Raw genomic sequence first — 25855 nt, 5'->3', positions numbered from 1 at the left:
ATTAAGGATTGAGTGGATAAAAATAACTAGAAAAAAATTTCAATATCTGGAACTTCAGTCAATTGATAAACCTCAAACATATCGTTTGTTTTTTCGGCCTTGGTCCAAACCAAGACGGTTTTTTATAATTTCCAATGACCAAGTACAGTGACCTTAAAAGAAACATCTCTTTAATTCCTCCCTCCCGCGTCTAGCTTAAAGTTAGCTTTTACCATAAGAAAATAATATATAGCTCCCTATAAGTATGAAGCGTAGTACATTTTCATACTACAGCATTTGCTCCCAAATTTGGCTCGCTTACGCTTTTACGCCCCGTGGGAGATGTTTCGGTACTACGAGTAAAAGGGGGGCGAAACATCGCCGCCACCTAAGGTGTAAGCGAGAGGCACGATGGACCGGGGAAATATCGCAGCGCCCCTAGAGCATAGCCAACTAGATTAGATAAAGCCCGTGCATGCCCAGAAATTTCTTTTCTAAACTGGCTTTTTAAGAACGCCAAGAGTGGCCGCAAGGTAGCGTATTATGGACTATGAATGATGACGTACGTCGATGACGATGACGTAGTAGCCGGCTCACCAATTGAATTTTTTTTCTCAACGGTTGTCGGTTAACGCTTGGGCAGCTCGGCCTCCACGGGTCCGCCGGCACGGGGCCGTTTACTTTTCGACAAAATAAACGTTAAATATACAGGTAAAAATTAATTTTATTGTAAAAATTTGTTTATCTACGTTTTAGGTTCAAATATATAACTATTTTAAAATTTTAAATACGTTTACCTAGACATCCTGAGCGAAAATTTACGATATAGACTAGGGCCTTGGTCTTTACCTTGAATGAATTTTTATAAATGGTTTTAAATTTCTTTCAGTATTAAAAATGGTTTATTGCTTGGTTCCAACTTGTAAAAGTAATGATTGGAATAAGAAGGAAGGCCGAAGTTTCCATAGAATCCCGAAAAAGGATGTTGACAGAAAGAAGTGGCTTGTTGCAATATTTGGAGTAGATCATGATGAGAGGAATGATGGAAATTTACACAATCCAGGCGCAAGAGTTTGCAGTGATCATTTTAAGCCATCTGATTTTAGCATTTCAACTACAAGAAAATCTTTACTGACATTTGCTATTCCATCTGTATTTGCCAAAGCTGTCACTGAAAGCCATTCATGCGAACTAAGTAAAGAACAGACATTGGAATCTCACGAGAAAAGAAATACTCAATTAAACAGATCACCATTATCAGGAATCATCAATGAAACTAACCAAGAAAATCTTCATTTTCAATCTAATTCTAATGGAAATCCATATTTATCTCCTCCTAAGAAAAAAATGTCTCTCGAATTAGTACAGTGTCAAAATGTTGAAGAAAAGACAGACTGTGATAATATTAATCAGTATTCAACTCCAAGGAAAGAAATATTAACTCCTGTGAAAGCTTCAAATAGTACAAAAGTCAGACGTAGAAGGTTGTTATTTGAAAGTTATAGTGATAAAACCACCGTAGTTTCGAATTCAAATAAAAAATTAAATATCTCTAATATCACGGACACGCTCAAAGAAAAATGTACCGAAGAAAAGGCAATCCAAGTGTCTGTTCCAGTACTTTGTAGGAGACGTAAAATAACATCAACCAGAAAACAGTCTAGGGTTATTTACAAATTGAAAAAAAAAATTGAGAAACTGAAAAACAAGGTGTCTCAACTCGTAACAGTTAACAAACAACTAAAGAAGGAGATGAAAGAAAATGAGTTTGTACAATTACGTAAAATTGTTGAAGACAGTAAAACTGATTTGAAAGCTTCATTTCTTTTGGAGCAAGTATTATCATTTCAAAAGGAGAAAATGCCATATATTGAATCAACCCTTAAAATCTGCTGCATATTATTCAGAAAATCACAAAGTGCATATGAATTTATTAGAGACCTTGGCATCCTCAGACTCCCTCACAGAGTAACATTGGCAAGATACGTTGGGCATTCTTCTGGCGGGAAAGGTATAAATGATCTTGTGAAGCTAACATTGAAAGAACAGTTTGGAAAAATTCAAAATGAACATGAAACATTAGGCTCTCTAGTTATGGATGAAATGTCCATTAAGCCGAAACTTATCTATGATCGTAACATGGACACATTTTTTGGCCAAACCGCTTCCACTGGCGAGGATTTAACACTAGCAACACACCTGTTATGTTTCGTATTTCATGGAATCGCAACAAATATCCGAATACCAGTCTCATTTTATTTTACTGCCAATACTGATGGAGTGACCTTACACAAATATTGTTTGGAAGTAATGAATCTTGTTGAAGAAAGTGGATTTGTTGTTTTACGTTTCGTGTCAGATAATGCTAAGATCAACACAATGGCCTACAAAATATTTGGAAATGGAACACTAACTCATGTCATACCACACCCTTTGGATGGGAAACGAAAATTGTTTTTTGCGTTTGACCAGAGTCACCTTATAAAAAATTTACGGTCACTGTTCCTATCACGGGATATGACGTTTATTGGCCTGGTCATTACGGCAGATTTCATTAAGAAACTCTACAATATGCAGAAAGAAAATCTAGTCAAGCCTGTACGTTTCCTAACTAGGAAAGTAGTATTTCCTAACAACCTTGAGAAGATGAACGTACTACGGGCTATACAAATATTCTCAAAGCCATTAACTTCAGCTCTGAAAACAATGTTGCACCTGCGTTATGTGGATGAAGACCAAAGAGAAAACTTGGAAGCCACAATCTTTTTTATGGAGACCATAAGAAAATGGTATGAAATTCATGATATTGCCAATAGGACACACGCCTTTCATTCTCGCAATGATAATAAAATACCATTTTCGGACTTGGATGATGAACGATTAGAATGGCTTCTGGAAGACTTTCTACCTTTTTTATCTTACTTACTCTTAGAAAATTTTTTAAGACCCCTACTTTATAATTATGCCAAAGATGTTTCCGACAGGAAAGAGAAAGTTAAGAAGTTTAGGGCTAAACCCTTATCAAGAAAACTTCTAAAAGTTTAATTCTCAATTAATTCAATTGCAATGATATGCAAGTTCCTATTTTTTTTTTAATATTTCTGTGATAAATAAATTTAATTGCTATAAAGTGAGTTGAAATAGTCAAAAGCAATATTGACGTGATTAAACATTGTTCCTATCAATTGCTATTATATGCAAGTTCTGTTTTTAAATTTTGGTGATAAATAAATGTAGTTTAATAAGTTTTTAATAGTCAAAAGCAATATTAAAGTGATTAAAAATTGTTCCTATTTGAAAATAAAGCATTGCTTTAAACCTTAATCATGAGTACTTTTTATTTAAATATATTTGGTGTTCAATTTCAATTTTCAATATAAAAATAAATTATAGGACTTACATTTATTATAAAAAAACGTCTTGGTTTGGACCAAGGCCGAAAAAACAAACGATATGTGTGGGGTTTATCAATGGGCTGAAGTTTCAGATATTGCAATTTTTTTAGTTATTTTTATCCATTTAATCCTTAATCAATATTAAATTCAATCAACTGATTTTACTGTTAATCGATCTATTCCCTCTAAATTAATTGAAAAAATTACATATCTACGCTTTTTCAAGAACAATTACATTTTCCGAAAACATTTTATCATGAAATTAATTATTTTGAAGGGAGTACGTGTTGAGGGATTTAATATTGAATATTTGAAATACTGTGTCTAAAAAGGCCAAGCGAACTTTGACATAATTCGAAAGGAAGATGTAAATATTTAATAGTGGATGCCAAACCAGGGTGTTGCACGAATTCATACATTTAATTTCGTATATCGAAATGCTACATTTCTAATGTCGCGACTGTGAAAGAAAGGTTGCACTGCAATTTTCATCTTCGTACTTTATACTTTCTTGGGGCGGGGGGTTAAGTTAAGTGTGACCTTCTTCGTTTAACTGGTAATGAATGGAAATGAATACAAAAGCCATTGGTACTGAAACGTATTTCTTTTTATGTAATCTTTACCTATACCTTTGGTTATATTTATACCGATATCATATTTTTCCAGTGCTACAGATAGCTACTTACTAACAAAAACCACACAGGATAAACGATGTTGCTTTGTCTTAAGTATACGGCATTCGTTTATTAACTAGTCTGAACAAAATAAATTTAAATTATCATATTTTTTTTAACATCAGTCTTCTTAGCAACTTACCGATTTAAAGGAATAGCGACGTAATTTAAAAATTATCTCAAATCTAAAGAAAACCTTACTTTTTTGAGAGTATAAACTCTTCTGATTCCAAATATATGCTTGATTAATATTTAAATATGAAGGAAAACACAGAAAAAACACTTTGAAAACTTGAAATTTGGGGGGCAAAAGCAAATTTGCGGAGAAGATTTTTGGCGGGTTTTCTCCTTGCTACGTCACTCACGGCATCTCGCGGAAAAGCCAAGCGCGCGCGCCCGAGACTCCCGAGTATACCAATGCCGCGCGAATCTGAATAAAATAGGCTTAACGCGGCGCTGAGACACTTATAGGCGTCACGTGAGCGACATCAAGAGTGAAAGTTTCTCCTTACTACGTCATCAAGCGAAACAAAATTTTAACTAGGCCTTTTCCAAACACTAAACTTTGATTGCAATTTTACTAATTTATACGAAACCAAATACAAAAGTAAACATATCATAATAAACTAGATTTTTCAAGGATTTTTTTAGCATTATAAGTTTGTGGGTGACGAAAATTATGTCGCTAACACTTTAAGTTTTTTTTTTTTTGATGCAAACTTGAAAATTTGTCAAGCCAGCAACAATTAAAACTATGTCCGTCAAGTGCTTACACGAAATCCCTTCAAAATAATTAATTTCATGATAAAATGTTTTCGGAAAATGTAATTGTTCTTGAAAAAGCGTAGATATGTAATTTTTTCAATTAATTTAGAGGGAATAGATCGATTAACAGTAAAATCAGTTGATTGAATTTAATATTGATTAAGGATTAAATGGATAAAAATAACTAAAAAAATTGCAATATCTGAAACTTCAGCCCATTGATAAACCCCACACATATCGTTTGTTTTTTCGGCCTTGGTCCAAACCAAGACGTTTTTTTATAATATCTGTTACTTCAGTCTTAATGTAATTAAATTTTGAATAATTATGTTTGCTTTACCGTCATACATTTGGGGTTGATCTATTTCTAATTGCTTAAAGAAGTACTTCAGTATCGTTAATTACATTTAACTTATATCCAATAACATTGATTTCGATAAGCATATAATGTTGCACTTTATTTATGAAAGAAGCTTAAAAACGACGGTATTTGAAATATGGAAGAAAAATATTTGTTTCGTACACTGTATACGTATACAGTGGTGTCGAGATCAGACCAACAGCTTCCTTTATGTACAACCCCCAATACTGCCAACGGGTGATGTCATACTAAATTATACAGGGTGTAAATAAATGTTTAGAATTCATGTTTTATTGTATGCAAGTGACAACGAGTGACAAGGTACAAAAAGAATACTGGAGAATGCAACAAAATATTTTAAAGCACTGTCCTACGATTAGTCTTAGAACGTGGGCCTCAAATTGCAACCTCTTAACTGTTTATTAAACACCTCAACGTAAATATTCGACGTTTCTACCATTGTGGTTTAGGCAATCTTCCAGACGACTGTCCATGTCTTGCAATACATTTGCAAGCAGTAAACTCATGACGCATGGTAAGACTAATGGTATTGCCGTCTTGGGAAATCCTCGTCCGTTAAGGCTTGATGTAGGGGGTATGATAATGCCAGTAATGATGCCCTTGTAAACTGGCACAAACAGTAGAATGGCTTAGTGCAACTTCTTGTTCCACCGCTCTACTATTAGCATGAATTGGCTTCAAAACGTGCTACGATGTCAAAATCTATATCCTCATTACAGACTATACAGTCTCTTCTACGTTCATGATCTTGCACTACCGAAATCACGAAGGTGCTCGCCATGTCGGAAAAGGTGCTTCGCACCGGATGTTGTCGGTGTGGAAACCGTTCGGCATAAAGCACTGCCTTTAGTTGAACGTTACTGCGACCTTCACCCAAAAAAACATCCTGTCCAATTTGTCGTGGTTAGAACAGGTTGGCATTTTGCTAGGAAACGAGACTAACTACTGTAATTCTACTACTTAGCTCCTACACTGAAGACCCTGTATATCAAAAGGGACCGGAAGTACCTCAAAGTTGAGTTTTCAAAGATTGCCAGATTGAGCAGGTCATGGGATTTAAAGTGATGAAGGTCGCTTTAACCTTCAACAAGTGACACCGCGGTATGTTTTTGGTGCTCCAATGTCCTCACCCGATAGGTCCAAACAATTACCATCCTGGTTTTTCGGCTCAGCGTTGCGGTATTGCCGGTTCCATCAGAAATACAAGGTCTGTAGTGTTACAATTGTAACAATACTCCTGTTAAAAAGGCACACAAACTGTACCCCCGCCCCCTCCCCCCAAAACACTTTTAAATTTCGCGCCTTTTCAATGGCTCTCTTTTCAATATGGGAAAAATGATTTTAAATTTTTTAAGTGTAAGAATTAAACAGGAAAATGGAGGCTGAGTGAAAGATAAGTGTAGTTTTAATTATAATTTGTTAGTTTAATTATAAGGTATCCATGAATTTACCAAAAACATTCGTGTTTTGGGTTAATTTCACATTAATTATACTTAATTAAGTTTAATTTAACGGTTTATCTAGTGTGGATTTAGTTTATAATACAAGTTTCAATGAAATATTAACTTTAATTGCAATTACTCTAAAATATGTATGCGCTTTTGATGTATTTTAATGATGAATTAAATTAATTCGAAAGCGAAATAGGAAACATCTGTGGCTGTGCGAAAAACTTGCGTTGTTTTAATCTTAATTTGAGCGCAGTTCGGGAGAGTGGATTAAGCTTAAAAGTATAATTTATTGGAATTTTTTACCCTAATTGGAATATTTTGTGCAGTTTAACATTTTTGCCACAGTCATTATTTTACCCTAAACTTTTGAATTTCGCGCCAATTAATCTACTTTAAACATAGTTGAAATTAACTGAAGTGTGAAATAGAAAACATTGGGATTTACCAACGGCTTGGGTAGTTTTAATCTTAATTAAACAGTTTATTTAAAAGTTATTTGAGCTTTTAATCCAAAAAATGAATATTTTTGGTTTAATTTCACGTTAATTATATTTAATTGATTTAAAATTAACGTAAGATTGTATTTCGGCAGTGTACATTTAGGTTATAAATGACTTTCAATATATACTTAACCTTAATTGCAATTTTTAGTGGGTTTTGACTCTTATTTTACCTTAAACTTTCAAATTTCGCGCCTATTAATGTACTTTAAAGATAATTTAAATTAACTAAGTATGAGATAGAAAACATGGGGCTATACTAACAGCTTGTGCAGTTTTAATCTTAATTAAGTATTTTATTTCAAAGTTACTCGAGTTCTCATCCAAATATGTATATTTCATGTTTAAATTAACGTTAATTATACATAATTAAGATGAAATTAATGAAGGATTGAGGTTTGGCAGTGTTGATTTAGCTTTTAAAATGAGTTTCAAATCACCTTAATTGTAAAGTTAAGAAGAGTTTTTCATTCTTGCCAACACAATGTGTTAAACTTTTATCATACCACGTGCTAAATTTGCGGTAACATAAAAATCATCTATAACATATGTTAATGAATGATGTGATTCTATAGTTTAGCAACTTTGGCTTCAATAACAGTAATTAAATTAAATACCTAAACAATTCATAGCAATTTAGACAAATAAATGTGAACTGTGGAGATAGCCAACAACGTAACCCTCCGTTGCTGACGTGGTTACGTTGGAAAAATCTGCGCTGATGTAAACATGGAAATTATTTGACTAATTAAATTACATAACGACACTGTCCTCCTGGATTAATCAGCACCACTGTTACTTATATTTATGAATTAACAAATTCCACTGTTGGTAACAAATAGTTAAGCTGCGCTAACGTAAACATCACGACTCTGCAGTAGGGAAAACATATTAAACTTTTTGTCATCTTACGAGTAGTATTTTGAAGTTTTCGATCTTTTCACAGGGTGAAAAGCATTATCTTTATTTCAACACGTTAATAATTTGAATAGGTATGCCATTTATTGGAAGCGCACACGGTAAATACAGCATAAAAAGCCTAGTGTTAACCCGGTTAGGCTATGTTTCTAGCATAAAATTGAGCAGACTATACACAGGATTCCAAAACAAATGAGAGCTGGAAATCAGCCTTTTTAATAATCTTTAAAGAGTAACTAAAATAGGGTAATGGCAGCCCTCTGCCTTCGACTGTATTAAGCTCTATGGGGAAATAAGATGGGGTGCTATTAGTCTATACAACTTAAGCCTTGGCCGTAAAGAACGTTCAAAAACTTACTTTAAATGATATAAAAACCTCTGTTAACTGTAATTATTTACCTGAATTACTTTTCTAGACGAAAATTCGACCTGATAACGACGTATTTCTTATTAAGGGTGCTACAGTTAATTAGAAAATACATATAAAGGTGCTCAAGCTCGGTTGAAATACCAAAGTAATTTGTTAGCGTCCACTGCTAAGAAATTAGGAAAATCAGCAAGAAAGCCAACATTTGAAATATGTCAACGTAACTTGTTAGCACCCACAAACCTAGGCCCTTCTAGTTGTCAACGAGAACGAAATGTAGAATTAGGTTTAAGCGTGCTATAAGGTTAGGCTGACTTCTGGCCCAAAAGTAATTTTTTGACGTACTATCTTAATTAGTTAAATTACAAAAATTAGAATTCATTAATTAAAAATCGAAACACGTAAGTTTCCCATTTAATAAATGCTTGTTAATTTAGAAGTATTGCGAAAACTAACTTCGCTATACTTTTCCCGTATGACCTATGACCATTTCGTTAAAAAACCGAAAATTTTTTAATGCTTTTTCTATGGGACGCTAACCCTAAAAGGTGTGACTTTTTCTTTAACATTACGGAAGGGTGTCATGTCATATCTACAAGGGCCTACCGGCCCTGTAGAATAACTTTATAGACAGCCCCTTAATAAGTTTTTGGAATTTCAACCTTTATGATCGACCCCCGAAACTCATAGTCCATAACACGCCATCGAGCGACCTACCGGAGAACTAAAACTAGGCAAGGAGTATGTAAAATATCTCCCCCTCTCTAGCGGGCATGCACGGGCTTTGACTAATCTAGTTGGCTATGCCTAGAGACACAAGATGCTCCTTACCTCGTACCAGTGTAGGCGCTAGCCTCGTTCGTCAAAATCTCGCGCCATCTATTAATTTATTATGATAATTTTGACATGTACTTAATCAGTTATAGTTATCATAATAATAATAACTTCTAGACCTTTAACTATTTAATTACAATATAAAATTTGAAAATTTTCTAAACAAATATTTCATCTTTTTAACGCCAAAAACTCTTAATAGGTGGCATTAGAAACTTTTTACAAATTTCAATGGAATAAAATGCTGTTTACATGGCTTAAATGGAGAGTTTCATACTTATAGGGAGCTATATATGATTTTCTTATGCTTTTACAGATTCCTTTTAGGTCACTGCCTAGTACTTAACTTTAAACAGTTCAATGTTATAGATCCTAAGCGAGAGGTTAGTCACTTGAATAATCAGGTGTAAAAAACTGCAGAAATCGATTACGGCTAGAATTCTTAGAAAATCATCAGTAATCACAGTATGCAGTAATCAGAAATCTCCGATAACCACTGGAAATCATGCACGTGAAATCTTGAGAAAATCAGATATAATCACATGATTTACTAGTAATATTTTGTAATCACCTCGGTAATCACACCTTTCGTGAAATTATCAAGCATAATCAATGGAGGAATTCGAAACTCCAAAATAAAAATCATAATCAGTTGAAATGGAAATAATCACTGCATTCATCGAAATCAGAAGTGGATCATATTACAACTCCCTAGAAGTACTGGACGATATAACATCTCCGTGCATCAGCATTGTCTCCTAGCACTGAAGAGAGAACGGTATATGCGAAACGCAGCGGCGAATTTGTGAAGTAAACCAGAGGAATGATTTTGGCGCGAAAGAATTTTTTAATAAGCGGGTGAAGCAAACGGAAGTAAGTGGTAGGCTGGTAGCCAATGAGGAAAGGTTTGAGAGAGAAGAGCGCGGAAGGAAACAAGTTGTTCCATACAAAGTGTTGGGTTGTGAATATAATAGTAGAAGTCCGAATATAACAGCAGAAGTCCACTTTATTTTTCCGATTTTAAAAAATAATTGGCGGTCTATAGGTATTTTTTAAACGCTTGTGTTGAAAAGGAAATTAATATGAATTCAAATTCTCAAAATAGCCTTCATCATGCTAGAATATTTTTAATGTATCCCTAGTACAGCACTGAGCTAACCTTCCACCGATTTAAAGGTTTTTAGCGGGGATAGTTGGACCGATTTATTACAAATTAAAGGTTATGTGCGTCGACATAGAAATTTGTTTTCCTTTTTTAAGTGTGACAAATTTTTTCAATGCTTTAACGTTTTCCGTTTGCGATAGAAGCTGGTCAATATTTTTCAGTTTTACAAAACGTTTTTTTAGTTGCTTACGGTTAAGTGCTTTTAATTTCACATAGATCACGAACGGTCCGTCCGTGCATAGATCGTTTCCAGATGTCTCTTTAATGTGGGCATGCAACCATTGCAATTAGTTACATTGATCCTAACCAAAAACGGATTTATGTACTAAGAACGTCGGATCGTAGCTTTAGCCTCTAGTACCATCCTCGCATACTTTATTGAGAGACTTCGTCTGCTTATATTTTGACTCCACCCACAAATTCTGTATATAGCGACTTCTAGAGATCGAAAATGTCATTCTTATCTCTATTTTCGTGGTTAAATAATTTTTTCGAAATTGCTATATACAGAATTTGTGGGTGGAGTCAAAATATAAGCAGACGAAGTTTCTCAATAAAGTATGCGAGGATGGGTAGTGAATTTGCTACGTTCAACGTTCTTCTTACATAAATCTGTTTTTGTCCTAACATAAGCCATTCTAAATCAAAATTATAACGCGACAATAAGCTTCACACTAATCACGACACTGACGGCGGTCTGACAGCCATTATAATCAACCGGAACTTCCGTAGGTCAACCTAACTCAAGATCCGGGTTAATGGGAAAACTATACTTGTAAAACTGAGCTATAGATGGCGGGCTTGGATGTCTTGGAAGAAAACGCTGTTTACAAAAGCATAGCCTACGTCCAGTACTTATAGGGAGCTGTAATATGATTCACTTATGTCGAAATTCACGAAGAATCCAGTGGTAATCACGGCATTCATCAAACAATCACCGGAATGGAATTCAAACAGGAATCGCTAGTAATCAGCGGCATTATTGGTCAGTGTAAAGATGATGGAAATCACCGAAAATAATCGTAATCACAGAAATCAAGGACTTTATTCAGTAATCATCGGAATTCACATAATAATTTAGAAATCACTAATCAGGTGTACAAAATTTCGGCGAATGACTAGCCCCTCGATCCTTCGCTACCCTTGCTCGTGCAAGGTTTTAGCTTATATTAAATACAACTACGTAGTTGTATTTAATCCAAGGTTTTAGCAGCTCCAAACATGAACGAAAATAGTGAACAATCCAGCACTTACAAACCGAAACATCCACTAGTTGTAACAAAAAGTTGGTGGAAAATTAGCCGAGGGGGATGGAAGTTTGAGAGAGAGAAAAAAAAGTAGTAGTTATTTCCGGTTTCATTAACACCATCTGTGAGTGAAAAAATAAAGCATAATATTTGATTTATTGAAGTCGAATGGCGTAAAAATTTATCGCCGGTTTACTCTTTGACCATTAAACACGCGGAATTCACAGATGGACTAGAATGATAAGCAAAAACCCCTGATCTTCTAATGGCAGCGCGTATCGACGCCCCTAGCGGGAGAGTCCTGAAACGTTTCAAAGCATAGATCATGTGACCTTTATTATGTCGTCTGCTCTGTTGGTTTTTCAACTCCGCTTTTTTGCCTTTTATGATCGTTTTCATTTCAATTTCAAGTAATTATTAGGATTAGTTTGGATATTTAAGATATGCCAAGCAAAAGGTGCACTATCCGAGTTTGTAAAAGTGATCAACGTTGTTCTCATAAATCCCTCATGAAGGGCATTCATTTCTACAAAATGCCAATATTAATATTAAATAATAGTACACTGTATTATATAACCGCACTGTCTAGTACCTTTAAAGGTATTTTTCGATGCTTCCCCAGACGTACCTATAAAGGTACTACAAAATACCGTTGTGTAAAGGTACTCTGAAATCCCTCTTAAAGAAGGTACTTTTGATCACCTCAACAAAGGTCAGAATAGAACTTTAAAATTTTGAAAGGTACTCCTTATTACCGAAAAGGGGAAACTGTTAACACTCAAAAAGGTTCGAAAATACACTTTTAAAGGTATTTTTTGCTACCAAATTAGGTGTCAAATAAAACCCACAAACAGGTCTAAATTATACTTTCGCGCCATCAAAAATATGTGGCACATTTGAAACTGGTAAACCTTTCCTTAATTAACCCGGGCTTGAATCATTTTCAGATAAGGTAATCAATACAAGATGTGAAAGAGACGGAAAGACACGAGAGTAAAATTTTCCTTCCATCTCGACTTTTAGTGTCTGTGTTGTGGGTTTACGGGACGAGTGTAAAATTTAACCTTCCAACTCCCCTTTTAGAGTCTGCGCCGTAGGCTTTCGGGATCGTGAGAGTTCGCATATAGTAAGCAAGGGATCAACCACTCTAGATTTCCCGATAATAAATTTTGCTACCCCTTGTTAAGGAAGGTGTGATACTGTTATAGTGAAAAGGTAATTAAGGGTCACATATACATGGATATTTTCTGAATGGCGACTGAAGGCGTAAGCTCGGATTCAAACCTTTATATTAATTATGTATGCCTTATATCATAATTATATTGCCTTTAAATGATGTAAAGTATGCTAGTGTACATAACTGTCAAAGAAAATAATTAATATTAATTATATATAATTAAATATTTAAGATAAACCACTAGCTATGAAACTTGAGATTGAAATTTAAATCTCGGGTACAAAACCACTACGCTACCGAACCTATTCTTTATGTTTATATACAGGGTGTTTTTGAAAAGTCTGGCCAAATTTAGGTAGCGTGTTCTTGGAGTCACTCCGAGTGAAAAATTCCAAAGAACCATGTACATACCTAAATTACGCCATTTCAAAGTTATGAGCTTTCAAAAGTAGCCCCAAAATCAATAAAATTTTGAAACTTGTATTATGGCTTGCTCATCTTGTTTTCGATAAAACGCTCAATTGCATAAGCCAACCGAAAGAAATGAGAGACTAAAAGTTTGGAAACAGAAGGGGGCGATTGTTTGTAGAAGTGTGCTGTCGCTAAGAAACATGTTTACATTCCATTAACACAGGTTGTTTTAATGGTCATTAACACAGGTTGTTTTAATGGTCATTAACACAGGTTGTTTTAATGGTCATTAACACAGGTTGTTTTAATGGTCATTAACACAGGTTGTTTTAATGGTCATTAACACAGGTTGTTTTAATGGTCATTAACACAGGTTGTTTTAATGGTCATTAACACAGGTTGTTTTAATGGTCATTAACACAGGTTGTTTTAATGGTCATTAACACAGGTTGTTTTAATGGTCATTAACACAGGTACTTTTAACTATTATTAACACAGGTTGTACAAAGAGCTCGAAATGCAGTTTAGTGTTAGAAGAAGTAATATAAAAAACCTCCCTACTGAATATAGGGGGCGCTACCTAAATTTCAAAATGGCGGACGAGAGAAGGATAGCGCTTGTCGGTGTATAGACAGTTTAGCACTTATTATCGCGCTTACTCTGAAAATTAGTAGTTTAAAAACAATTTTCATGTAAGTTACATTTATTAGAACATGGAGGAAGTGAAATTTTCGGTTTCTATCGAGTCTATTCTACAATATATTGATTATCAAGGAGAAAGAAAACGGTGCCTTGTAGAGGGAGAAGAAGTTTTGAAAAGTAAACATTTGGTGTGTTGTGGAATACAGAAAAGAGAAGAACATAATTTGAAGATTGTCGCACTTTGCTTGAAAACGAGTGATTTAAAAGGCGAACCCCACGAATTAAATTGTTCATTAAATGTTAAAGGCGACTTCTCGGTTGTTTGCTCTTGCAAATCAGGCCTTCTAGAGAAATGTAAACATTGTGTGGCGTTACTTCTGTTCCTGAATAGAGCAAATATTTTGGAGTTAGATGATTTAAGCTGCACCGATATAACGCAACAATGGGGCAAAAGGAAAAGTGACGCTAAGTCAATGTATGATCCAGTACCATTAACTGAAATGTGCCACGTGAAAAAAATTGTGGGATTTCATCGGGAGCCGTCAGCTGATGAGAAACAGCATTTCAAACGCAAATTGCTTGAGTGTGCGCCGGACTCTGCAATTTCTTTACACAAGAAAGGTAGAGTACGCAGTACTAACCTAGTCACCAACAAACCCAGCCTGCAACCTAATCTAGTCACCACCGAACCCAACCTGCAATCAAATCTAGTCACCACCGAACCCAACCTGCAATCTAACCTAGTCATCTCCGAACCAAACCTACCAATTAGTCTCAATCATGCTTCTGAGCTTGCTATTTCTGAACCTAACCCATCAGTTAATGGGAATTTTAATCAATTGCTGAATGAAGCTAATTTGGATAGCACTTTGGACACAAATAAAGAATCATGTAGGGTTTTGTTGAAGCACGCTTCAGATAACAATTGTGTAATAGACAGCATTAGTGCACCTCAGATGGAAATAGAAAAGCTGGAAGAGCAAAACTTTTACCGCGAAAGAATTGTTATCACTGAAGAAGAAGCTTTAAAAATTGCTATCGAGACTGAAAAGCAGGGTGGTGATGGCTCCGACTGTAAAGAAATTTGGGTACAACTCAGGAGAGTTCGAATTACAGGATCAACCAGCTATGCCTTATTTACGTGTAATGGGGATTGGGTGAAAAAAATAACAAATCACTTAAAAAACATTGAGTTCAAGGGAAATAAGTATACAAAATTTGGTCAGGCCAACGAATTAAACGCAATTAGGAAATACCAAGAAGTAACGGGCTCAACTGTTGTATCTACAGGCCTTATTATTAATTATTTATCGCCGTGGCTAGGCTATAGCCCAGATGGAATAGTTTTTGAAGGAGGCATACCAGTAGCCCTAATTGAAGTTAAATGCTCCTTCGAAGCCCAAAATGATTCTCTCGATAAAATATTTGACAACAAAAAAATTAAATATTTGACTAAAACCAATGGGGTTTATGCCCTAAAAAAGAAACACAAATATTATGACCAGATTCAACTTGGGATGGCTTTAACCAACTTAAACGTTTGCCATTTCATTGTGTTTGGTCAAAAATTAAATGAAATAATTCTCATTCATGTTTATCGTGACTTAGCATTTCTTGACAAGTATTTAAAGAAATTAAAAACCGTGTATTTTAAATATTTGCTTCCAAAAATTGCAGTAGAATGAAGGAAATAAAAAAGTCCAATTCTTAAATTTTCAATTTAATCTGTTTCAATTTATTTGTTTAATGATATTAGAATCTTTTATCGCTTAATATAGGTCGGGATAAGTTGACGATCGAAGCTCCTATGTCTTTCATTGCATTTAGATATGGTAACATCTCCCATTCAAGCTTTTGGTTAAAATGGCAAAGATTTTAAAGCGTTGAATCGCTCTCTCAACGTGTACCCTTGCCTTTGCTATCGCTACATTTTGTCGAGCCTCTGAGCTGTTAATTGTTTCTTCTTCCCAAGGTACGGAGGCCTTATAAGTTCAATCCCTCTGTCGTAACATTCTTGCTCTATGTAAAAGCCTTTGTCTACCATGACCCCATCTACGTAAGGTATTAATCGGTCAAGAATTTTAGTGTCTGACGTGATAAATTTGTCCGAGGCTCTACCACCATAAGCGTCACTGAAAAATGTTATGTGCCCTGCGGGAGAAACACCAACTAAAAACCTAGCTGTGTTAACTCCCTTGTAGAATGAGTATGTCAACAAACTACACCTCAGACACTTTGGCTTCTCAATAGGTATTTCAGTACAGTCTAAAACTACCACTATGTTTTTGAAATTCTCGAAACATTGTGGTATATTTTTCTGTATTTCATCCTTTGATGGCCATTCTACTGTATCTCTCAAAACATCCGCTAACGCTAACACTGCTCCTTCAAAATATCGTCTACAACTAGTTTCGGGAATTTTAAACATAGTTGAGAGCACACTGTATGTCAAATTGAGCTTCATTTTTGTAAGAACCAAAGTTACGAGACCTTCAACGGGCAGTAAGGTTTTCACTGTGATAATGTCTTCCATGCAGTTTACAATTGTTCGAAAACACTCAAAAGATGGAAGACCGCACATCGTATTTAGATCTTTATCAGTCTTAATGAGATTAAGAAGGCTAAATTTCTCTATTGTCAGCGTGTTAACTTGCACAGAAACATCTGCCATTTCACAACTGTCACATTGAACATCAGCTTCCCGTAGAGTGCATTCTCGGATGTGACTTGTTTCTTCTACCTCAATCCCAGCTTCATTTAAATTTTCATTTCTCTTCTTAAAGGGGCTCTTTCTGGGGCTTTTGCGAGGACGTTTCCTGGGAATTTTCCGTTTAATAATTCCATTAACTTCCAATTGACTAACTGGCAAGCATCTGGAGGGTATAACTCCTCTCTTTAATCTTTTTTTCTCATTAGGTAAATCTATGAAAAACATTAATTAATTTAAAATTAAATACCACAACCAAAATAGTACTAACCTGGGAAGAAGTAGTCTGACCGTAGGAAATGTAGGCTACAGACTCGCATCGAATTTGTTATGTTTTTACCGATTTTGAGTTTCATTTGCCACAAAGACCGCTGTTTTTTATCTTTGGGGAAGGCGTGCATACTTAAACCAGGTATACATCTTTTTTTAGATGAATTGCACTGAGGAACAGAGCAATAAACATTGCTTGGTTGAGGCATAATTATTAAATAAATAGCCAATTTGCTAGGTTCCATAGAATGCCGCAAGGTGGCACCCTATTCAGTGGCGTTTGCGAATTACTCCTGGGAAAATGTCAATAGAAAACGGTACTAGATGGTAGGTGTCATAATTGTCATTGCCATATTGGAGAAAGAAAATGTGGGCCTCTACAATTTGCTATGAATGACGGTCGGTCTTAACAACGATGAAGTCTATACAATAATCACTTATTTATTTGTACCCATACATATCACCTGTGCTTGCGTTTCTAAAAATTATATTAATACAATTGGATGTGTGGAAATTTGATGTACTGGAAGTTTAAAGTTAAATACATTGTGATAATATAAATTAACAAATAATTAGAAATAGTATATATTTCAATTACTTTGTTAGAAACAACTTCAATCAAACGTACAAATATCTTGTTCTTTTCAACCTCATTGTCACGTGATTTAGGCATATTGAGAAACTGTTAAATTCAACTTCATGTTCACGTGTATTACACGGCCTTAATCACCACCAAACTTAGTGTGATATTTTCCACCAATTCTCCACGTGTATTAAACGCTTTAAATCCCCACCAAATAAACGTGATGAGTTCAACCAAAACTCCACGTGTTTTACACGTCTAAATATACACCACAACTAACGTGATAGATTCAACCTATTCCTCACGTGTTTTACACGCCCTAAATCATCACCAAAATCAGCGTGATATTTTCAACCTATACTCTACGTGTTGTACACGCTTTACATCGCCACCAAATTAATGTTATGTGTTCAACCAAAACTCCACGTGTTTTACACGTCTAAATATACTCCACAATTAACGTAATAGTTTCAACCTATTCCCCACGTGTTTTACACTCCCTAAATCAACACCACAAATAACGTGATATTATCCACCTATACTCCACGTGTTTTACACGCCATATATCATCAGCTCTATTAACGTGATATATTCAACGTATACTCCACGTGTTTAATAATAATAATAATAATAATGTTTATTTTTCAGTAAAAAAATAAATTCCACTGAAGGCAACCAGATTAAGGACAAGTCCCATTATCGCACTGGTTGCCAAGACAAGACATACAAAAATTAAATTAGAATAAATTAAATTAAAACAAAAAGAACAATTTTTAAACATGGTATCGCTTTTGTTTGAGATAACAATCAAGGTCATTTTTAAAAGTATAAATTGTCATAGAACATCTCATACTAAAAGGAAGCGTATTCCATTGTCTAATAACACGATTAAAAAATGAGTGTAAAAAAGCATCACATCTACATTTAGAAATATAAAAAGTTAAGCATTCATGCCTCTCGTTAATACTAATATAGTCTAAAAGGGGAAAATAACAGCATCCGTTAATGATTCTAAACGAAAAAATTAAACCAGGTTTTTGAATAACAAATACATTGGCAAAAAATTCAATTGTTTCAAACGAGTACTATAATCCAATCTTACACGATTGCGATTCATGGGAAAATTTATATAAGGTTGACCAAGGTAAAAGGATGTAAAATAACGCAAAACCCTCTCGATAGAATCTATATCTTTCTTTAAATAAGGTGACCAGACCTCTACACCATATTGTAGCAATGGAATAACCAGAGCATTAAAAGATATAAGCGACGCTTTCGAACGTCCAAACGTTCTACGAATCAAACCAGCTATGCGACGGGCCTTAGCGGTTATATAAATAACATGGTTAGACCACTTAAGGTCACTTGAGAATATTATACCAAGCACTTTACACTTGAAAACACGAGGCGAAGAAAAATCATTAATCTTATAATCATAATTTAGTACATTGCGACGCCTCGTAAAAATTATGAAAGAACACTTTTTAGTATTTAAATTAAGCAAATTAAGCAAACCCCATTCAAAGATTGCGTCAATGTCACTCTGAAGAGTTACGGAATCCTGCAGTGTCCTAATAGCACGAGATAAAACTTATGAAAAACCCAAACACGTTATATACACTAAGAACACTCAAAATACACGTAATTTACATGGTGAATTGCTACCTGGGTAGTTTTAATAAAATACATACTTGAGATTATAATTACACAAGAACGAAACATGGACAGCCCTAAGCCTTTGGAGAATGAAAATCTAGCAGAAAGATAGGCCGCCTGACACCGCGGAGAAAAGAACTATATTTGCAGTAAATTGGTTAAAAGCTGTGTACTTGCGCAAAGTTTTCGCGGTTTTCTTGAGGTTGGTCGGACTCCCGTTACCATAGCAAGCTCTAATGTCTCCCTTCTCCCTTATTCCCTTCTGGTTATAGCTCTTGCAAAAATTAAAAACGGTACAATTCAATTTTCCCACCTTGTTTTTCACTAGCACGAGGGGAATTCGCGAGACATTCGCCGATTTTCATTCAAGGTTTGACGACACCTAAGACTAATAACCTATTTAGATATCTCGCTCTCATAGAACGCACGAGGTTGATAACAACCCTTTAGATGATAGATATCACTTGCGATAACTCGCTTAAAACGCGAGGGGGAAACCACTGCGTGTATTAGGTGTACGCTTTAGATTGTAGTACGAAAAAGTATTTCTAGTATTTAAGTAATATGAAGTAGTATAATGTATACCCTTACGAAAAATGTCTTATGGAGCCTTTAGAAATATTATAAAGAAAATCGTTTAGGATTTCTAACGATTTCCCTGAATATTCAATAGAATTTTGGCACTGCGTTTATTAGGTGTACGCTTTAGATTGTAGTACGAAATAGTATTTCTAGTATTTAAGTAATATGAAGTACTATAATGTATACAATGTCATATCATGTATTACGAAGAAGGAATTTACTATAAGAAGACCTAAAAAGGCGTCCGGTGCGCGCGTGATAGTCGACAATCCCACCTCACGGGTAGGGGGGAGGCTGGAAACCAAGGCGGGACTTAATAATTTATCTTACTCTATCTTACTCTATGTTTCCACCATCTATCTCTTTTACCTTTTCGTTAAGCCTAGAGTTGGTTTTTGGAAATCACGAAATCATAAGTATAGTACACTTGATTCGATTTAGAAACAATTATAGAACGAACGATTTTCACGTAGAGACACGTATTCAAAATCCATCAAATTAGGTTCAAAACCTTTAACTAACTTGTTAATGGCAATTAAAAACAATTCCCTAACCGTTTTAGCACCGCTGGCAGACTCCATTTTCTGTTTACTTTGCTCGAGGTTTTTTTTCTCCTGTCGGAATACGTCAATAGCGTCTGTATGACCTATCCCCACGGGATCCAATAGGAAAGCGCAGGGCAATGACGGACATGGAAGGGGTGGGGCCCCACTAACACCAACGTAAGACTAGAAGCTTAAAATCTCGCTACATAGGTCTTCTTAAAGTAAATTCCTTCTTGATATGACTGCTATTTTGATTTTGTTTTTCACGGAAAATTAGACATGCGGTCCATTTCTTTTTTGCATTGAATCTTTTAATCGTTAGACGAGTTATATTTAAAAATCATCTGAAGGAGAAAAAGTAATTTATTAGGTCGTGCAATAATAATTTTAGTACAATTATTACTTATTTTTTTTATTTAGTACAAAGCAAGAAAAAGCACATACTTAATGTAAAGCACCACCATTGTTAAAAATCCTTCTAAATAAGTAGTTCTACACAAAAATAGTAACGAAAATAAATAATTTGTCTTCAATTACTTATATTGTTATTTTTAACATAACAAACAACCCATTCAGCTAAGCGTCATTTCTATAATAATTTAAAGATACTGAGATGTCAATCGTAAACCGCTCTTTGAAGAAACATCAATTCTTAAATTTTACACTTAATTCCATTAAATTACCAGTTATATCGCATTGCTGTCCGCTTTGATCTTTTACAATTGGCACAATTTCCGAACTAATTATTTAACTCAGATGCTTCTTATGACATTAATCCCATTTTGACAATAATCATTTTATATTTTTCTACCAAGGAATCGAAGTTCATATAAATAATGAGAACATGATAAAAGCCAGCCCTCAAACTAATCACGATGGCGTTAATGGAGGTTTATACTTTAAAACTTACTAGAACAGTCTAAAGTAAAATCCCAAAGAAAGTTCAATGACAAGTGCACCAATTGCCAATAAATGGCCATAAAGGTATATTTTGAAAATAGGTTTATGTGTTTCCAAAAGCATTGTAGAAAACACTGCTTGCTTCTTTCTCTTCATCAATACCTTATTCGTATGATATCTAGATTTGATTGTCTTCCTTGTGCGTTGACTTGTTTCAACATATCTCAAAATTCTGTAATCAATAAAAACGTCATGATTTACACATCAAAAAATACAAATTTAAAAGTAAAAGACGAAGGGGACCGTCCATAAACTACGTCACACTCTTATGGGGGGGAGGGGGTTTCTAAATTTGTGACGGTCCGTGACAAGGGGGAGGGAGGGGACCGTCCATAAACTACGTCACACTCTTATGGGGGGAGGGGGTTTCTAAATTTGTGACGGTCCGTGACAAGGGGGAGGGAAAGGTTCTTCTATGCGTGACGTCACATTTAGCATTTATTTTGTTACGAAGTCAGTAAGAGGCCGATTGGCTCTCTTATGTTATAGAAGAGGGAAAGACAACATTCCATAGTCCACCGTTACAATAATTTACCAAAATTGTTATTCCATCATCGCTTAAATAGTAGAAAATTTAAGCAATTTTCTACTATTTACACCTTTTTATAGCCAATTTAAATAGCGCATTTAAAATAAACAGCGTAAACTCTCTGTTTATTCGCCCCTATTATTTTAGAGGATGAATCAAATCCCAATGCCGATTGAAATGGTTTAGTTTCTTTGGCAAATTTTCTAAATCTCAAGCTCGATTAGTCTGTTTTCGGTGACAGTGTCGAAACCTAAAAAGTGTGCCCCTTTAACTAAGCTTTATGGAACTTTTTTGAAGCTTATGAAAAGCACATCCAGAAATAAAAATTCTCAAGGTCAATCAGAGGGAAAAAGCTTAAAACAGAAGAGAACTTGAATTTTCAGCCGAGCAAAATATTTCTGCGAGAGCGGCATATCACTTAAGAAATTAATCAAATTAAATTTGTAAATTAAGACAAATCATAGTGCAGAGGGGGGTTAAAGAAATGTGACGTGGTTTTTAGGGGAGGGGTCTGAGAAAAGCGTGACGAAGCGTGATCTGGGGGGACGGGGGGGTCAGAAAATGCTTTTTTTCGCGTGACGTAGTTTATGGACGGTCCCAAGTATCATGCTTCGTGAAATGAGGCTGAGCTTATACTTTCTCAACGTACAATCTCTCATTAAAGGAATGGTTATACATAATATATTTTTTATGCCTAAAGCATAATTTATCATTTCTAAAATCCCTTTACTTAAACCCAAAACCAAATTTTTAAACTAATTTGGTAAAACTAATATTATTGAGGGTCTTAAGGCGCTTTTCTGCAAAGCAAGAGAACGATACGTCACTCCCCAAATCGTTTTGCCAGAACCGCCAGAAAGGTTGTATTTGTTCATCAGCAGCCTACACACAGTCTTAAGGTGGGTTTCCAAACGCGCTTGAACAGCTAAAAGATTGAGCTCAAGCTTGAAAATTTCAAGTTTACGCTTAAGCTCCAGGTCGGTACGGTTTCCAAACTCGCTTTTTAAGTAGCTTGCGATTGAAAAGTAGCCCGATTGCGCTTGAAAATCGCGTCAAGCTTGTATCTGTGCGAGTAGATATTTGCTTGAGCTTAGACAGTTCAAGCTTGACGTCATAGACGTTTCGGCCAATGAGAATCAAATTCCATATGGCCAAGGCCCAAGTTTTTATAAGTTCGGACTCGGAGTCTCGGATTGAGAAATTAAGATGCCTACACAACGCTAATTGAAAGAATTAATTAAAAAGCAAGCAGGGAAATAAAGAAACGGTGGTGGTGAAAGAAATATTTATTTATCTTGTTATAAATAAGCCAGCAATTTGGGATAGACGAAGAAAATAGATACTGTGGAATATCACTGCAAATTTATTGCAACTGAAATGAAATTATCAAGTAGGTTCAATAGGTTTTATCTAGGTATTTTGCTATTCAAATAGCCTTTGAAAGTTTGAGGACACATGTAAATCTATGTGTTTATTTTTATTTGGATTGAACTGTGAAATTAGTTGATAATACAACTGAATTAGCAACAAATTCCGTTTAATAAGCAAACGTCGTTTCGGTTGGTTGATAATCGCCATTTTGATTTCAGAATTTTTTGAACTGCAACGCGAGCTAAGAGCTATTTTTAGATTCTTTGGAAACAGGTAACGCTTGTGTTCATACTTATGCTACGGCGCTAGATGGCACTAGTTATAGGAGCGCTTGAGACGCGCGGATTTTGAAACGCTCAAGCTCAATCTTTTTGACTTTCAAGCGCGTTTGGAAACCCGCCTTTATCGTTTCCCGATTAGCGAGACAGAGGAGAAGTGGTCAGGTTCCGTGCTCAAACCTCAGGGCCGGGTGGTAGTCACAGGTACAGAGGATATGGGAAGATGTCAGGGCCGGATTAACCACTAGGCAAGTTAGGCAATTGCCTAGGGCCCGGATAGAAGAGGGGCCCGTAATCAGCTAGTTTTCAAAAATTGATAAAATGAAAACCAAAAAATATATTCTCCCTCTCTCTCTACTGAAATATAACGTCACTGAAACCATGGAAAAGCCAGGTGAGATGTTGAAAAACCCGTTACCCAAAAACATTATGGCCACTTATAAACATTTAAATGGCAATTTGGCAATTTATAAGGGAAGAAAGAAATAGACGGAAAGAAACTTGAAAATTCAATGGAAATGTATCTTCAGAAGTCGCAGTCCTCGGAGAAAGAAATTTCACTTTGAATTCGTGTTGTTACTAACCGTCATTAAACACTAGGGTTGCATTGTATGATTCCTGTATAAGCTTTATTCAGGGTGTTCGTGATAATTTAAAAAAATTTTAAATAATGGCTCAGCGCACAAAAGTGATAATTTACAAAATTAACGAAGAAAGGGGAAAATACGCAAACAGTTCTTTGATGGAGGCGCAGGAAAGAACAAGGCGACTCAAGGGTTAGGCTCGTAATAGTAGCCACATCGTACCGTACTTGACAGGCGTAGAGAAAATTTGATGCGCTACCTTAACTGTTTTAAAATGATTACTTAATTTTTTTTACTTCTATTATAATTATAATAGTGAGACAAAAACACAGGAAAACGTGAATACTCCCACGATGAGCATCCTTCAACAATGGTTAAACTAAATACTCGTAAATGCCCATTAAAAGAAGTACAGAAAATGAGATTGAATAGCCCCTCGATGCCCTAACAAAAATTATAACCCTTAATCCTTACTTCAATAAATTTACCTACGTTATATTTGTAATATCCGGGGCCACAAGTTAGTACTTTCGTTTAAATTTCTTCTATATTTGTGGAGAAATACACGAAACTTCTAATAATAAACATCTCCTTAGGACCATTCTAAATATAACGTCGGAATATACTTTCTTTTGCTTTTTACAAATTCCCTCGATTTCTCTGAATTACGAAATAGAGCAGCACTATTGAAAGCGGGTTACTATTGACGGGTTACAGGAATTTTAAAGGGAGTATTAAACCTTCCATTTTAATTAAGGGAACACCATAATACTCTATCTCGCTTTAAATATATATCGAGCAATCGTAAAACACAATTCAAAATGCTTAATCTTACTGGTACAATTAAATGCAATGCTTAAAGTTACTATTATAATCCCTTTCCTATTAAAAGACACGAACATAAAAATCACCTCACCGCAATTTTGTCCTATTCTCTCTCCCTTATATGACGAAAAAAAATTTATACTGCCAAAGGCGCTACTCTTTCACGTCTAATGGTACTAGTACTAGTACTAGTACGAGTACAACAGAGCAGGCCAAACTAAGTGCCTCATCGTAGATGTACATCATACGATGTGGCTAAAATAATAATAACACACTGACTGGACGGGACGCTTTCAAAATAAAAGTGTTTTACGTCTTATGTAACAATCTTATGTCAAATGCCCCCGATGAATCTTTCTCTGGAGCTTTCCAAGAATTGGCAGAAATGTATTGCAAAGATTTAAATTTTGAAGAGCTTGAAAACGAACTGCTACAATTCAAACATTTCGAGAAGAAAGAAGAAAGCAAAAACCCAGAATTCTTTCATTCTTTTATTCGTAACAATAATATCATTTCAACTTTTCCAAATTTGGAAATTGCTTTGACAATTTACTTGTGTTTGCCTATTAGCCATGCTAGTAGCGAAAGATCCCATTCAGCTTTAAAAAGAGTGAAAAACTACTTAAGAACCACATTCGCCCAGGAAAAATTAAGTTCTTTATCTTTGATATATATTGAAAAGGATTTTCTAAACGACTTAGTAGACAGAGAATATAGACTGCCGTATACGCCAGTTCACTCATGGTTCACTGGCGTATACGGTAGTCTGGTGGAGGGGGGGGGGTTAATTACTTCCCCCTTTTCGTTCTTCTCTCTAGGCGGTGGTGCGCCAGAGGGAAAACATGGCTGGGGGGGGGGTTTGATGACGTCACGTATCACGTGATGTTGTTGGCGGGAAATTTGAATTTATAGGGGTATTATTTCGGTGTATTTTTAGGATATTGTGTCTATTTAAGATATAATTTACGGGTAATTCTATAGGTTCATTAGGCCCTTTCTATACCAACCCTGCCGGTAATGTTATTCTTTGTTTGTATGCATGCTTATATTATTGTTAT

The 25855-nt window shown here is 35.2% G+C and overlaps 2 protein-coding genes and 1 long non-coding RNA gene across 4 annotated transcripts; 1 reads left to right on the top strand and 2 right to left on the bottom strand.

The window, feature by feature from the left end:
• Window positions 1-876: 876 nt before the first annotated feature.
• LOC149596171 (uncharacterized) lies at window positions 877-3024 on the top strand. Its single transcript, XM_089861297.1, has one exon. The coding sequence runs from the start codon at window positions 877-879 to the stop codon at window positions 3022-3024; it is 2148 nt and encodes a 715-aa protein (XP_089717423.1).
• Window positions 3025-5443: 2419 nt separating this feature from the next.
• Window positions 5444-9049, bottom strand: LOC149596170 (uncharacterized). Of its 2 annotated transcripts, XR_016379450.1 has the most exons (3): window positions 7587-9049; window positions 6204-6404; window positions 5444-6120 (listed from the first exon to the last, which is right to left on the bottom strand). It is a non-coding gene; the product is annotated as an uncharacterized LOC149596170 (long non-coding RNA). The 2 variants fall into 2 exon arrangements; XR_016379449.1 differs by having other exon boundaries at window positions 5444-6404.
• A 7235-nt stretch (window positions 9050-16284) lies between these two features.
• On the bottom strand, window positions 16285-17557 carry LOC149596169 (uncharacterized; the record flags this gene model as incomplete). The annotated part of the gene is made up of 3 exons (XM_089861296.1): window positions 17483-17557; window positions 16886-17150; window positions 16285-16829 (listed from the first exon to the last, which is right to left on the bottom strand). Coding segments are annotated over exons 1-3 (885 nt in total), but the record flags the coding sequence as incomplete, so codon positions are not given.
• Between the last annotated feature and the right edge of the window lie 8298 nt (window positions 17558-25855).

The sequence above is a fragment of the Phalangium opilio genome, unplaced genomic scaffold (genome assembly GCF_054372755.1).
Source record: "Phalangium opilio isolate 3A_F unplaced genomic scaffold, DU_Popi_V2 ptg000390l_1, whole genome shotgun sequence".
Lineage (NCBI taxonomy): Eukaryota > Metazoa > Arthropoda > Arachnida > Opiliones > Phalangiidae > Phalangium > Phalangium opilio.
This window is presented reverse-complemented; position numbering and strand designations above follow the sequence as displayed.

Coding starts and splice junctions, on each gene's coding strand:
- LOC149596171 (XM_089861297.1), top strand. CDS start 877: ATGGTTTATTGCTTGGTTCCAACTTGTAAAAGTAATGATTGGAATAAG.